We start from the raw sequence: 16,707 nt of genomic DNA, 5'->3' as shown, positions 1-16,707 counted from the left end.
GGGCCACTAGGGATGGACAATAAATGCCAGCTTTGCCAGTGAGGCCCATATCCAGAGAATTAAAAAAAAATCCCGCAATGAGAGCTTAAAGCAGGTAGCAAGTGGAGGCCAAGCATGTCCCACAAGAAGTAGAAAAAAGTAGATTACCAAATGTTCTATTATAAAGCCTTTCATTTGTTCTATGGGTAGGGGAAGGTGGGGGGGGGGGGTGGTAGAATGGCTTCTTCTCCTAACTTTTCAGCAAGATGGAAGGGAAAAATGCTGAATCCCAGCTCTGCTAACATCTAATAGGTGGTGGATGTGAATGGAGTACCAGAACCAAAATGGAACAGGAACATTGTTGAGGGGCACAGATGAAGGGCAAGAGCCCACCCCTGGGTTGTATTCTACGTACTGTTGATCTGGAATTATAAAATTTTGGAAAATAAAATATGATTATTGTTGATTCATTTAATGTTGTGCAGAGATGAGTCTGGAGTCATCACATAGAGTGGGCACTAACTCTTCAGACTCAGTAACGGTCATTGAGTCAAGGTACAGGGAGATTGTTGGGCCACCTTGCCTTAAAGAAAAAGTAGGAAGGGAAGAAAAATCTGAATGAAAAATTAACATTCATTATTCAAATTAATGATTGCAGTTTTCACAGAAAAACAGACAAAATAGCAGAAAATGATCCTGGAAATTATTCCAAAAATAGAATTTGACTTAGTCACTGTAAACCAGCGACCCTGATTATTATTCACTTATATATGCGAGAGCATTATTTATCTGATCACACTATTATGTAACAGCACATTCAAAATTTACACTGAACTTGCAAATTAGAATGAGGTCATTCTTACCTGATCATCTACCTTTCTTTGAAGCTGAACCACTTTATTTTCCATCCCGCTGGTGAGTTTCTTGTAGTGTTCGACTGACTTTGCTTCAATCTTCAGCGTCTTCAACTCACGGCGCGCCTTCATGCGCCTGTAGCAGCACTGGAGATAGATGACCGCATTGCGAATCCTGCAGAATCTCTTGCGAGCCATCCAGCCCCTTACGTACTTTTGAATAACAGTGGCTTTGTGCTGCAGTAGCAACTGTGGAAATTACAAGGTAACACAGAAACCATAAGGAAAAGCCTCGCACAACTCGACAGCTTACACAGAAGAGGGGTGCAAGGTACAGCGCCAACACACTCACACCACAGAATGGCAGGTCATATCTATGACTCCTAAAACAGTAAGTTTGCCATTCTGTGAGATTATAGCTAATTTCCTTAATAACTAACTCATTGATTTGCTTATTAATACTTACTATATATAAACACACATATATACAATTAGAATTGGCTTACAAAGCAAAGTAACCAATCATAACCAGTTTGCAGCAAGGGTAGATGGGAAAATAAGCTAACTTGACTGACTTTAATAAAACAGCACAGACAATAGAGCATTCAACCTAAAAGACATAAAGTCACAGGCCTTGAGAAGATGTGTTATAAAACTTGAGGAAATCAAGGTGCAGCTGGGGCTGGTATCTATGCAACCACAGAAACTAAACTGATAAGGTAGCAAAACAGACAGATAAGGAAGGGGTCTGCCTGAGACTTAAAAAAATTAATGTTTTATGCTTTATTTTTAAATCACACAAGAATGAACCTGTGTAAGGTTGGGTGACACAGCAGACCTTATGTATATAAAAAAGGTTATGTGTAAGTCAGTAATTGGTTCAGTAAGGCTCCATGGGCTAGAAATTGGTCTGGTTAGCACCTCGGAGGGGGGGCGATAATGGGGTGCTAACCACTTACTGCCCGGACGCGGCGAGAATATCGCCTCCCGCTAAATTCGGCGGGAGGTTTGTGGTGGCAGTATGGCGTTGTGCCCCAATCACCATCACCCGGAGATCGTCATGTGTGCATCGCCCTGAACCCAAACTTCGGTTCCGCCCCCTGCAGCATCGCTGGGCGAAAACACAGCAGCTGCAGGAGGTGTTCATCAGGAGGCCGGACCCTTCGGGGGGCGGGCGATAGTTAAAGGCGAGGTGGCCTAGGTAGGGAAAAAAAAATCACCTTCTTCTTAGGCAGTCCCTCGGAACCGAGGATGACTTGCTTCCACACTAAAAATGAGTTCTCAGGTGACTGATGAGTCCAATGCGGGATCTACAGTCTCTGTCACAGATGGGGCAGACGGTGGTTGAAGTGGTGGGTGGGTGGGGTGCTTGGGTTGACGTGCACTCCTTCCGCTGTTTGCGGTTGGCTTCTGCTTGCTCCCGGCGAAGAGAGTGTTCGGTGCCTTCCCGGATGCTTCTCCTCCAGTTTGTGCAGTCTTGGGCCAGGGATTCCCAGGTGTTGGTGGGGATGTTGCACTTTTTCAAGGAGGCTTTGAGGGTGTCCTTGAAGTGTTTCCTCTGCCCACTTGGAGCTCTTTTTGCCGTGTCGGAGCTCTGAGTAGAGCACTTGTTTTGGGAGTCTCGTATCGGGCATGCGGACGATGTGGCCTGTCCATCGGAGCTGATCGAGCGTGGTCAAAGCTTCGATGCTGGGGATATTGGCCTGAGCGAGAACACTGATGTTGGTGCGCCTATCCTGCCAATGGATTTGTAGGATCTTGCGGAGGCAGCGTTGGTGGTACCTCTCTAGTGCTTTGAGGTGCCTGCTGTACATGGTCCATGTCTCTGAAGCATACAGGAGGGCGGGTATCACTACTGCTCTGTAGACCATGAGCTTGGTGCTAGGTTTGAGGTCCTGGTCTTCAAACACTCTCTTCCTCAGGTGAGCGAAGGCTGCACTGGCACATTGAAGGCGGTGTTGGACTTCGTCATCAATGTCTGCCCTTGTTGACAGTAGGCTCCCGAGGTATGGAAAGTGGTCCACATTGTCCAAGGCCTCGTCATAGATTTTGATAAACGGGCAGCAGTACTGTGTGGCGGGAGCAGGTTGGTAGAGGATCTTTGTCTTATGGATGTTTAGTGTTAAGGCCCACGCTCTCGTACGCTTCGGTGAAGGTGTTGACGATTGACATGAATCTGGTCATTCATGTGGAAATGACTTATGAAATAATACTGGGCGGCCTGCTGGTGGCGCTGTCCAGGGAGAGTATAAATACTCGGGCATGGGCCCAGCTTGCTCGGAACATTCTTTAACAGGAACTAGTGAAGGACACAACTAGACCTCCATGTTGTAAAACAGTTGATTAAAGCTTTGTTTAACGCTTAGACCAAGTGCCTAGTAGTTTTCTTACGTCAACGATGGTTTGGAATTCGGCCCCAGAGTGAGCGCAGACGCAAGCGTCGTCTGCATATTGTAATTCGATGACAGAGGATGGGACAACCTTGGATCTGGACTGGAGGCGATGAAGGTTGAACAGTTTCACGTTTGTTCTGTAGATTAGCTCCACTCCAGAGGGGAGCATACTGAGGGCGAGATGGAGCATTGCAGCAAGGAAGCTTGAGAAGAGCGTTGGTGCGATGACACAGCCTTGCTTGACCCCGGTCCATATGTGAATTGGGTCTGTGGTGGATCCGTTTGTCAGGATCATGGCTTGCATGTCGTCGTGAAGCAGGCGGAGGATGGTGACAAACTTTTGAGGGCAGCCGAATTTGAGGAGGACACTCCATAATCCCTCACGGTTGATACACTCGCTGGAAGGAGACACCGCAGGACACACTCGCTGGAAGGAGACACCGACACACTCACTGGAAGGAGACACACTATAAAGGTGGTCGGGAACCAGGAGTGAGGTCAAGGCCCAGGAGCGAGGACGGGGGCCCAGGAGCGAGGACGGGGGCACAGGAGCGAGGACGGGGGCACAGGAGGAAAAAAAATACTGAAATACTCACTCTGTTTTTTTTGCTTTTTATCCCCAGCGCTTGATCAGCCCGTCACTCTGCTGCAGTGCATCGGGCTGATCAGGTCGGATCACGGCAGCCGTCGAGGACCAGGTAAGTTTTCCCCTTGCAGAGCCTGCAGCGATGGACCTTCTCTTTAAGGGAGAGAAGGAGCCTTCCAACGCGGCAGCGCTACACGGCCCAGTGTGCACACCTACGGCCCCGCCTGCTGCGCTCCACTTACTTCCTGGAGTGCTAATTTTTTCAACTTTTAAAAGTTAGCGCCCCAAACGGGGCTATAATGAATTTCTCCCCTTATAGGTGTGAATGGAAAGAAAAGGTATAAAAAGGAGATCCCAGAAAGGTTAATTGTAAAAGACTGGAGCCTGACGCCTGGAGGCGAGGATAGTGGACTCGGGGGATTGTGCCGGAGGAGGCGGGACACCCGGAGGCGAGGATAGTGGACTCGGGGGATTGTGCCGGAGGAGGCGGGACACCCGGAGGCGAGGATAGTGGACTCGGGGATTGTGCCAGAGGAGGCGGGATACCTGGAGGCGAGAACAGCAGACTCAGAGGACCGTGCCGGAGCGGCCAGACAACTCCACCAACAACTTTTACCCAAGGCATAACGGGGTAGTATGACTATGCTTTATGCTTTGTTACCGCTGCTTATTCACTTACAACAAGTGTGAATGATTTGCCTCCTTCTGCATTCCCACTGCGTGCCACCAAAAAATATTACTGAATAAATGTTATCTGTCACTCAAATAACACCGAAGAAGTCAAACTTTATGAAAGAGTCTTCTGAGCGACTTTAAAAAAGTGTTTTAATCAGAAATGCAATTTTAATGAGGTACTCCTGAGACAGCAAAGGCAGAGTGGGTTTTCAATAAAAATAGGCAGAATCGTTAAATACAAGTTACAAGGTTAATAAAATAGAAAACGTAGAGACTATAAAAGCTATAGAGCATAGTGTCAAAGCTTCTCGACTTTGTAGACCACTTAGGTATGCAACTAGAAGCCTCAAAGTGCACAGATAAATTTTAAATCCATGTTGCATAATTTGCAAATATCTCACGTTGCTGATACTAACCAACCCTGGTGTTCTGACTTAGGATTTATCCACCAATTGGGTAACAGCCCTTTCCAACTTCCAGGCCCACAAAAATTCAAATAGGGTAAACCAACTAAATCACAAATAGAACTGAGTGGGCATCATGAGTCGGACTGCCAGGTGTCACGGTCCATAACTGACCCTGGAGCTGTACTTTGCACACTTCTGCTGTAGAAAATGAGGGATGAAAAGAAAAAGGTAGAAGAACTTCTACTATAATATTGGGTATAAATTGGTCATTGTTGCACTGGGTTTCCAGAAAACAGGGACAAAAATGACCAATTTCGCAGGGCTTTTGCCCTGTGCCCCAAGGACGCCCGAAAAACCTCCAACGCCATATTGGCCTTGGATGATTTTCAGGTGTTCGGGCAGCAACCTGAAACATGCGTTGGGGGCTTTGTATATGCCAATGAGAGGTTTAACACCTGTTTTAGGACCGCTCTGAGAAACTGGGCTGCCCTGCCCCCGCTCAGGTTTTCCAGGTGTGAAAGGAGCTGCCACCAAAAAAGTACGTTGAAACTTTATTTTTAAATTCAAGGGGAGCCAGAGTGAGCATAAGTGCTCCTCCTGACTCCACAGCACTCCTGCCAGTTGCTGCCGGTCATTATCACTCCCCCCCCCCTCCCCCCACTCACCTAGTTTTCTGGTGTGGCAAGCAGCCTGAAATTCATCTTCTGAAATGGGCAAGCTGCCTGTGGAGGCTGCAACGCCTTATTCATTGAAGAGGCCCAAGGTCCAATTTCAGGCCGGCCTCGGGCCTCCTGGTTGGGGCGCACACTTCCTGCGCAGCACCAATTGTGGGCCCCATGGTAGCCCCAGACGGATTTCTGCCACACAGTGTGCGAGGGGAAAAGCATGAAAAAAATAGCCAGCTCAGGGGTACGGAAGTACAGAATTCCCCAGATAGTCTGGTGCAGTAATAGTAAACTATCCCTCCTTGTCCTTCTCGACCTGTCTGCAGCCTTTGACACAGTTGATCACTCTATCATCCTCCAATGCTTCTCCACCGTCGTCCAGCTGGGTGGGACTGCTGTCGCCTGCTTCCATTCTTATCTATCTAATCGTAGCCAGAAAAGCACCTGCAATGGCTTCTCTTCCTGCTCCGTTACCTCTGGTGACCCCCCAAGGATCTACCCTTGGCACCCTCCTATTTCTCATGTACATGCTGCGCCTTGGCGACATCATCTGAAAACAGTGCGTCAGCTTCCACATGTACGGTGCCGACACCCAGCTCTACCTCAGCACCACCTCTCTCGACCCCTCCACTGTCTCTAAATTGTCTCACTGCTTGCTGACATCCAGTACTGGATGAGCTGAAATTTCCTCCAGCTAAATATTGGGAAGACCGAAGCCACTGTCTTCGGTCCCAGTCATAAACTCCAATCCCTAGCCATCGATTCCATCCCTCTCCCTGTCTGAGGATGAACCAGACTGTTCACAACCTTGGTGTCATATTTGATCCCGAGATGAGCTTCCAACCACATATCGGCGCCATCACTAAGACCGCCTATTTCCACCTCCGTAACGTCACCCAATTCCGCCTCAGCTCATCTGCTGCTGAAACCCTCAACCATGCCCTTGTTACCTCTCGATTTGACTATTCCAACGCACACCTGGCTGGCCTCCCATTTTTAACCCTCCGTAAACTGGAGGTCATTCAAAACTCTGCTGCCCGTGTCCTAACTTGCACCAAGTCCCGTTCACCCATCACCCCTGTGCTTGCTGACCTACACCGGCTCCTGGTTAAGCAACGCCTCTATTTTAAAATTCTCATCCTTATGTTCAAATCCCTCCATGGCCTCGCCCCTCCCTATCTCTTCGCTTAAATCCCTCCATGGCCTCGCCCCTCTTCCAGCCCTACAACCCTCTGAGATCTCTGCGCTTCTCCAATTTTGGCGTCTTGCACATCCCCGATTTTAATCGCTCCACCGTTGGTGGCTGTGCCTTCAGCTGCCTAGGCTCTAAGCTCTGCAATTCCCTCCCTAAACCTCTCCACCTGTCTTTCCTCCTTAAAGATGCTCCTTAAAACCTACCTCTTTGACCAAACTTTTGGTCACCTGCCCTAATATCTTATGTAGCTCGGTGTCAAATTTTGTCTGGTGCTCACTCCTGTGAAGTGCCTGGGACATTTTACTACGTTTCAGGCACTATATAAATACAAGTTGTTGTTTCTTTAAAAAAATACACATTAAATTTATCTCCACCTCCAATGATGGACAAATCATCATTATCTTTAGAGCAAGGCGACCCAGGGAGCACACTGGCCTGAACACACATGCTCCTGTGGGTGCCTCTCTTTCCCCCTTTCTCAAGATTGACAATTAGAACCTAGTTTTACATGAAAATCTAGTTTTGGGAAAGTAGAACACTTACCTCATGGTACACTTTCCTGACAAACAATCCACGAGTGTAAGCCTGAATTGTGATGGCCGCATTGCGAATTTGCAGGTACTCACGTCGCACAGCAAGCATCCTGTACTGCTTCTGGAAAATTATCACGGCTCTTGTTTTCCGTAGGAAGTCCACCAACCTTAGAAGGAGAAAAGAATGAACAAAGATGAACAGAGAGCATGAATGATAAAGAGCAAGAACAAGCTTGCTGTTAAAAATGGATGTGTATGATCCAATACATCTTAAAATGATTTTAAAGAAAAATCATCTCAAAATTTGAAATCGAGGGGGCTCTTAAATCGGGGTAGGCCAAGAATTTGGCGGGGGCGGGTGGGGAGAAGAGAGGGAGACGAAGGAATGGAGGCTCGGGGGGCGAGATGGGGACTGCGGAATGGGGGCTCAGAGAGCGAGGGACATGGGTGGTCGGGGAGAGAAGGGACTGGGGAATGGGGGGAAGAGAAGGGGACACTGGGTCGGGGGATTGGGGCTCAAGCGGCGGGGAAAAGAATGGTGTCTACAGCTGTGATGCGTCATGTGGTGGAATAGCCTGCTAACACTTCCTGTTTATGGTGTGGAGATGCCGGAGTTGGACTGGGGTGGACAAATGTAAGAAGTCACACAACACCAGGTTATAGTCACTTGACGAAGGAGCAGCGCTCCGAAAGCTTGTGATTTCAAATAAAGCTGTTGGACTATAACCTGGTGTTGTGTGACTTCTTACACTTCCTGTTTAGGAACACAGATGAAGAATGGGCGAAGTCCTAGAAGGTTCCTGGCACCTGTGGAACTCTATCATAGCATGAGGGAGCGCCTTCAGAGGAGCAGGTGTGGGAATTGAGGGAATCTTCTCTTTAAAAGACATACTAAAGATGCGGATGAAAGAAGCAACAGCTAAAGAAGCCAGTCTATTAAATATAGGCACTTGTTTAATTCATTCTGATGATTACCCAAAGCTATTGGGACACAAGTGGTTTAATCAGATCAGGCTCAGCTGTAATGCTACCCACAATCAAATAGCCTGCCAACCATTACTACCTAAACCAAAGCATAACCAACGGCCATTGGCGAAGTAACAAGAGGGCTGTTGGCACTCAGGAAACTGCACCTCAGCATGAAGCAGCCTCTTCAGGAGAGGAGGAAATAGCTGGCAGGAAAATGTGTTTCTATTTATTAAGGTTTTTGGAAAGAGAAGTTTTATGCTTCTCTAGGTGAAGGATACCAAAACTCAGGGCACCCAGAAAAGCATCAGACACTCCCACGTGAGGTACTGCATGTAGTTAGAGTTAGAGTAAGGGCTTTAATTTGAACCTCGACCCATACAGAAACAATGATATTTTTATTTCTCACACCTTGGGGTTTTGCTGAATGGAGAGCATCAATTCATGCCGAATTTGAGACTTGTTTTGTGACTGTGACAAAGGTAACCTATCCCTCCTCGTCATTCTTGGCTTGTCTGCAGCCTTTGACACGGTTGACCACTCCATCCTCCTCCAACGCCTCTCCGCTGTCGTCCAGCTGGGTGGGACTGCACTCGCCTGGTTCCATTCTTATCTGTTTAATCGTAGCCAGAGAATCACTTGCAACAGCTTCTCGTCCTGCTCCCGCATCGTTATCTCTGGTGTCCCCCAAGGGTCTATCCTTGGCCCCCTCCTATTTCTCATCTACATGTTGCCTCTTGGCGACATCATCCAAAAACACAGCGTCAGTTTCCACATGTACGCTGATGACACCCAGCTCTACCTCACCACCACTTCTCTCAATCCCTCCACGGTCTCTAAATTGTCAGACTGCTTGTCCAACATCCAGTTCTGGATGAGCAGAAATTCTCTCCAATTAAATATTGGTAAGACTGAAGCCATTGGTTTCGGTCACCGCCACAAACTCCGTTCCCGAGCCACTGACTCCATCTCTCCCTAACATCTGTCCGAGGCTGAATCACACTGTTCGCAACCTTGGCTTCATATCTGACCCTGAAATGAGCTTCTGACCACATATTCGCAATATAACAAAGACCGCCTACTTCCACCTCCGTAACATCGCCCATCTCCGCCCTTGTCTCAGCTCATCCACTGCTGAAAACCTTACCCACGCCTTTGTTACCTCTAGACTTGACTATTCCAATGCACTCCTGGCTGGCCTCCCACATTCCACCTTACGTAAACTTAAGGTGATCCAAAACTCGGCTACCTGTGTCCTAACTCGCACCAAATCCCGTTCCCCCATCTCCCCTGTGCTCGCTGACCTACATTGGCTCCCGGTTAAGCAATGCCTTGATTTCAAAATTCTCATCCTTGTTTTGAAATCGCCCCATGTCCTCGCCCCTCCCTATCTCAGTAATCTCCTCCAGCCCCACAACCCATCGCCCCCCCCACCCACCCAGAGATATCTACACTCCTCTAAATCTGCCCTCTTGAGCATCCCTGATTATAATCGCTCAACCATTGGTGGCCATGCCTTCTGTGGCCTAGGCCCCAAGCTCTGGAACTCCCTCCCTAAATCTCTCTGCCTCACTACCTCTCTTTCCTCCTTTAAGACGCTCCTTAAAACCTAACTCTTTGACCAAGCTTTTGGCCGTCTACCCTAATTTCTCATTATATGGCTCAGTGTAAAATTTTCTGTCTTGTAATACTCCTGTGAAGCACCTTGGGACATTTTACTACGTTAAAGGCACTATATAAATACAAGTTGTTGTTGTGTTCATATTCACTAGATTGAAACTGACCCAAAACTCATTCCATATAGGATTGTTACAATTTATAAACAGGGGGACTTCCATCCAATTAGTCTGGGCTGGAGTCAAACTCAGATCTCAGAAGCAAAATGCACTGTGCCAACACACTGCACTACCTAAGCCCCTTATGCTTGTAAGGTAGCCATAATACACCATCTTAATATTAAAACATTTAGGGGGCGTAGACCCCCAGACCCCCTAGAAATGCACCACCAATTTTGATCCTGAGGACTTACCCCTTCAGGCTTACAAGAACTTGTTCTTCCTCCCCCCAATACAAGTGAAAGTATTTTGGGTGTACCTACAACTTAGTTAACATGGGCTTTGTAACTTAATTGCTTTCATGTCATGCCTTAAAATCGGGTTGTTTTTTTTTTAAGCTGTTGGTTGACTTTTTCTAGTTTTCTAAGTTGGCATGTATGATGGAAGCCCTTCAGCCCCTAATGACAGAATAAAATGCTGAGAACAGTCCCCTACCTGCGAGCCTGGTAACCCCGAACATGTCTCTGAATAGTGATGGTGGCCTTCCTCATCCGTCTGTACTTGGTTCTCTGCAACCACCCACGAACGGTCTTCTGTATCATCATACATGCAGCTCGGAACTTGTCTGCTCGGAGTTTTTCCAGATACGCCACCTGACCGGCACGAAAGAAGATTTTGGATCGGCCGAACTGGAATTTATCAGGATCCTGACAAAACAGAATAAAGTCTTTTAGTGAGTGATTGAATGGTATAGCATACCATCAGTACAAGAGCAGCATATACATGTATTGCAAAAAAAACCCCACCACAATGTCGTTTGCAGGCCTGACCATCATGGCAAAACTGACAGGAAGTTTTTTTCTCCCCCACTACCAAAGTCCGTCTCCTTTAATTACTAGATAACTTGGTGCCAGCCCAATCTCATTACCTTGATAACGTTTTCCAGAAGCCTCTTACAGGTCTCTTTCTTGTCATTCAATATTATGTTCTTCTTTGTCATCAGGACTCGATATCGGTTGAAGAATTCATGGTACGTCCACCTAGCCAAAAAAAACTGTTAGGTGTTTTGACAACTCGGCTTCCTTCTTTTTAATCATTTTTTCTGCCAGTGAAGATTAGGAAATGGCATCATGTACTCTCACCTCAGGTAAAGCACTGGCTGGATACAGAGTAAAGCTGTCCTGACTGCACCCCAACATTGTGTCTTACCACCAACCTCAGAACAGAACAGCGTTGTCTACTGCGCCAATCTAATATTTTTCCATTTCCCACACACCAGCTATTCTGTTGGCCTCTTTCAATGAGATTGCCCATTTAATGCCAGATTACACAGAATTGTCCAGAATTTTCCCATCAAAAAATGGGTGGGATTGGAGCACGTGGGCAGTTAAATTGTTAAAAATGTGAATCCCGACTTGATTCCGCCTCCAACCCACCCACTTCCAGTTTTGCCAGGGGGAAGTTACCTCAATTTAAATATTGTAACGAGGCTGGAAGCCTCTATTTTCCCCATCATTTTGTTTTTAACTGCCTGTGGATGAGCTTCACACAATTCGTGAAACCTGGCAGTTAAACCAATGTGGGGATTGCTGCATCCAGGAGGTAAGTGTCTTTATACCTAACTCCTGGATCCAGGGTCCCTACCTAACACAAGACCTCTGATCGCATTCCCAAGCCTCCCCCGATCCCCCCCACCCCCAGGCCTCCCCTCTCACCCAAACGATGAGGAGGAGGCCGGCCTCTATCCTCCAGCTCCTCCCTCCCCCTCACATGATCCCTGGCTGACTCCCTCCTCGTGATCTCCAATCCCCCCCCTCATTCCCACCTCCCCCGATCCACCCCACCCCCAGCAATGCCCGCTTACCTGCCAATCCTGCAACCCTCCCACCCTGCTCATTCTCCCCCCTCCCGATTGCCAACTCCCGCCGATTCTCTCAAATCCCCCGATCCCTCCGCCGGACTGGCCCCTCGCAACTGAGGCTCAACCGCCCACAGCCAGTCGGCTTCTCAAGCTGGCTGGCTGCGGGTGGGAAACCGAGGTTTGACATTCAAATTAAGCCCGGCCGGTAAAATCGGCAGGGTCTGGCCTCCCAGGTTTCCCGCCCGCCTCGGACCCCAATCCGCCTCCTCAAACATTGAATGCATAGCACAGAAACAGGCCATTGGGCCGAACTGATCCATGCCGGTTTTTATGTTCCACACGAGTCTCCTCCCACCCCTCTTCAGCTTACCCTGAGGTGTTAACACAAGACTGTCTGCCTTCAGTGGCAGTTTCATAAAGGAATTGGTTATATCGTTGAAAAGAAAAAAATTGCAGGGCTATGGGAAAAGAACAGGGGAGTGGGACTAATTGGATAGCTCTTTCAAAGAGCTGGCATGGGCACGATAGGTCTAATGGCCTCCTTCTGTAATAGAATCATACAATCTCATAGCAAAGAAGAAGGCTATTCAGCTTGTCATGCCTGTGCCTTTGAAACAGCTGTCTGATTTAGTCCCACACCCCAGCTATTTCCCCATAACCCTTCAAATCAGTCCTCTTCAAATACACGTCCAATTGCCTTTTGAAAGTTTATATGGAATCTGATTCCACCACCCTTTCAGGTAGTGCATTCCAGATTTTAACAACCCTCTGTATGAAGAAAGTTCTCATTTCCCCTCGAGACCATTTGCCTATTATTTTAAATATGACATCTGGTTACCAACCCACTTCCAGAGGAAACAGTTTCTCCTTACTTGCTCTATCAAAACCCCATATAATTTTGAATACCTCTAGTAGGTCTCCCCTAAACCTTCTCTGCTCTAATGTATGATTTTGCTGTAGGCTCGGAATTCTCCAAAACCCATTTCACGTAGGACTCTTATAACTAACAGAGGAAACATTCAACCCATCAGTATCGGCCAGATGTGAATCTAGATACAGAAATTAATGACCAATATCCCACTCACTGCATTACCCAGTCCCTTCAGCAATCTGCTTTTAAAGGAACTGTGATTAAACAGTACAAAACAATACAAAAATCTCAGAAATATTCAGCAACTCAGGTCATGGACTTAAACCTGTCAATATTCAGTTGCAACTGCAGAGATACAAGAAGACATGTACAGCCCATCTATCATGGTCTATGCGTTACCTGTTTAATCTGCTAAAACAAAACTTGAATTCGCTTTTCAAAACTTGATTTAACTCGACTCATCTTTTGTTTCTTAACATGTCCCATTACTTTTTGCTTTGCACCATCATCACTTTTGTCGCTTAATCTCTCCTGCCTTCCACCCTAGCACAGACCTTCCCTTTTGTTCTTTCCTCTCCTCTCCGCTCTCCCCTCTCCCTGGCCCTACAATTGCTTAAAAACCTGTTACATCTCCAACTTTTTCCAGTTCTGACGAAGGGTCATCGATCTGAAACATGAACTCTGTTTCTCTCTCTACAGATGCTGCCTGACCTGCTGAGTATTTCCAGCATTTTCTATTTTTATTTCAGATTTCCAGCATCCGCAGTATTTTGCTTTTGTTTTGATTTAAAAGCTTCCTGATCTCCAAAGATCACATCAATATCCAGAATATTCATCTATCCTCACAACTAAACTGTTTAATGTAGCTTGTTGTCTTACAAATCAGCATAACAAATAATGTAACCATTAAACAAATAATTATTTTGCAGATAAAGGGCTAAGGCCTATAAGCTTTTTGTAAACTTAAAGAATAGATGAGATAAATCAAGTAGTAATGGCTTTGTGACACCAAACTTGGGTTTTAAAAGCCCACAGATTTTAGGAGGAAGGGAAAAATGAGAGGTAATGGGTTCCACAGTCTTGAGGGAAAGAATGAGTTTGAGTTGCAGAAGCTGTGATGAGGTTTGGTGTGCCATTCAATAGGCCCTTAAGGTCACTTGTCCAGAAAGTTACAGTGGATATACACGGAGATATACATGAATGCTAGATGGATTATTTTAGAAAACAATATCAATAAAAATTTACACACAAAACCGTATTTATAAACCATGTGACGTTGATCCAAGCAAATTGTTCAGTGTGATGAAAAGTTCAATTACTAATGACAAAAGAAAAACTAGTAAATTAGGATTAAGAAGGGAAGTCAGGTGAGACATTTGCGCTCAAGAGTAATAGAATTGTGAGCCAAGTTTCTAAGGAAGGCTGCTGAAGCAGTCAATAGGAATAGCGTCAACAGATAATATTGTTTTATTGAAACAATAAGATACTGAGGGGGCACGACAAGATAGATGCAGAGAGGATGTTTCCCCTCGTGGGGAAATCTAGAATGCAGGGGCACAGTTTTAGAATAAAGGGTCGCCCTTTTAGAACTGAGATGAGGAGGAATTTCTTCTCTCAGAGGGTCGTAAATCTGTGGAATTCTCTGCCCCAGAGAGCTGTGGAGGCTGGGTCATTAAATACATTTAAAGTGGAGATAGACAAATTTTTGCAAGATAAGGGAGTGAAGGGTTATGGGGAGCGGGCGGGGAAGTGGCTTTGAGCCCAAGATCAGCCATGATCTTATTGAATGGCGGAGCAGGCTCGAGGGGCCAAGTGGCCTATTCCTGCTCCTACTTCTTATGTTATTATTATTGAGAAACTAGTAGATGCATTTCTGGAGAGAAGGAATTGAGAGAAATAATTAGAAGGCGGGTAGAAGGGATTGAACTGCATAAAGTGACCAGCTTTTTGCTGTTGCTATAAATTCTTACATTTATCTAGTCTGCTCATAGCTTTAGTTTAAAATTTTTTTTATGGAAGATACATGATGACTTGTGAGAGAAGTTGGCAGACTTCATTTGAAGTCATAGTGCTAGTATCCTGTTTTATTTTGGGCTGGCTCAGTCCCTCCAGCAATATCGCAGTATCAGATCCTGCAGTTGGTCCACACTAAGAGATGCTGCTCTGTATTTATCCAGTAAAAATGAGAATTTAAATAATTACTCTAATGTGGCCGATGGGATTAGTTCAGCAATAGCACCGTGACTCCGATTTTATTGCTGCACCTTCCTCAGCACACAAAAGGAATTACCAGCAATAAATTCTGGTGCATTTTCTGTTAACAAAATGATAATGTATATCATTTGTAGATGAAGAAAAAAAGGTAATAATGTTTTACAATTAAAGAGAGACTTTAAAAAAAATGCTTGTTTATTCTTCACTCTCCTCTCCTTAGTGACACTATCATGGACCCTATCAACCCAGTTACATCAACCGAGGAAAGGTTCCTTTCTGCTTCTCAAGTTAAGCCAGAATACCAGTCTGATGTTCGTACACTTTACACTAGTTGCCTTCCTTGGCATGTTATTTCTATTGTTCCAGCAATAGGTTATATTTATATGACACCGTTAACATAGTGAAATGTCTTGAGGTACTTCACAAAGGGGAGGATTGGTCACCAAGCAGGATTTGGAAAAGGGTTACAGGTGATGGTCAACGGTGTTGTTAAAAAGGTAGGTTTTGAGGAGGTTTTTGAAGGTGGGTGGTGGGGGGGTTGGGGGCGGGGGTGCAGGAATGGGAGAGGCAGTAAGGCAGCAGGATTTAGGAATAGAATTTCAAAGTGCATGGTCATGACGGCTGAAGGCTCTGCCACTGATGTTGCAGAGAGGGAAGCCAGGGCATGTATTCAGAACAAGAGAGGGTGAAAGGTAGAATGTAGGGTTGGAAGAGGTTTTAGTGGAGCAAGATCATGGGGTGATTTTTAAACAAGGATGAGATTTTGACAAATGCTGGTGGTGGGGAAGGTGGGAGGGGCAGCGGGGACACAAGGCGTTGTGCGAGGAGTTGGTAGAGGTCAGCAAGGACAGGGCGACAGCGGAAGGGGACGTACTACAGGGTAGAATGTGGTAAGAGAGCTACAACTGGCTTCAGGGCCCCTGAATTGGAGAACAAAACAAAACAAATCAACTAGCGTTCACACTCCTACCCTTGCTGCAAGTGTGCACATATGAGATCAGGCGAGAACAGCACTGAACTTGGTTGTGGTGCCTTGTATGGTAAAATAGCCTGCGGACAGCACCGTCAAGGCTCACACATGAAAAATGGCCATGTCAGTGAAGTACTGGAAGTATTAAGGAGGGCGGTACTTCAGCATTGAGGAAGCTTTCAAGTGGACTTGGTTTCTGGGCTCAATCTGCTTTGCAAATGAGCTGTATTACTGCTGCAGATGTCGTACCTACTCTAGCTCACACTTTTTCAAACCCTATTAATAGCTTACTTCAGTTTTATTTTTGTCAGTTAGTCTCATGGATTTTCTCAGAGGCTCCTAGAACAGGCACAAGAAATTACATGGACTCAGTGGGTCTCAGAAGTTCTTCACTGTATCCATGCTTGCAATGGGAATCCTAGCGTACTCAGAGATGGTACAGATACTCTTCAGGCTTCAAAGGCAGCAATTTGATCCTCAAATATTTGTGTTTTTATCCACTTCGCATGCAATAATGGTAGAATCCTTATTCCACCTCCCATATATATTTATATACGAAAGGGTTTTAGATTAACCTCTGCAGAGTAGCATGAGCCGCACACCTACCTGGATGGGTATCCTGCAGCACTGATCCGGATAGTCTCCAACACTCCACAGGCCCGGAGCTGCTGTACAGCTTGCTTAGGGTCAAATCTGCAAGAGAGAAATGAGCATTTACAAAAGGATCTTATTGAAACTTTTTTTGTTTAGTTTTCCTATCCAT

General features: G+C 46.1%; 1 protein-coding gene across 3 annotated transcripts in view; it reads right to left on the bottom strand.

Moving 5' to 3' along the window:
- myo5b (myosin VB) overlaps nt 1-16,707 on the bottom strand; it is a 360,722-nt gene that overhangs the window by 74,720 nt on the left and 269,295 nt on the right. For all 3 annotated transcript variants that reach the window (XM_085974944.1, XM_085974932.1, XM_085974939.1), the window contains 5 exons: nt 16,551-16,637; nt 10,957-11,068; nt 10,524-10,735; nt 7,298-7,454; nt 843-1,082 (listed from right to left, as the gene is read on the bottom strand). In XM_085974944.1, the coding sequence (XP_085831070.1) occupies nt 843-1,082; nt 7,298-7,454; nt 10,524-10,735; nt 10,957-11,068; nt 16,551-16,637 (808 nt within the window). The remainder of the gene's footprint in view (nt 1-842; nt 1,083-7,297; nt 7,455-10,523; nt 10,736-10,956; nt 11,069-16,550; nt 16,638-16,707) is intronic.

The sequence above is a fragment of the Somniosus microcephalus genome, chromosome 2, assembly GCF_052327205.1.
Source record: "Somniosus microcephalus isolate GS21.2 chromosome 2, FLI_Smic_1.0, whole genome shotgun sequence".
NCBI classification, from domain to species: Eukaryota; Metazoa; Chordata; class Chondrichthyes; order Squaliformes; family Somniosidae; genus Somniosus; species Somniosus microcephalus.
This window is presented reverse-complemented; position numbering and strand designations above follow the sequence as displayed.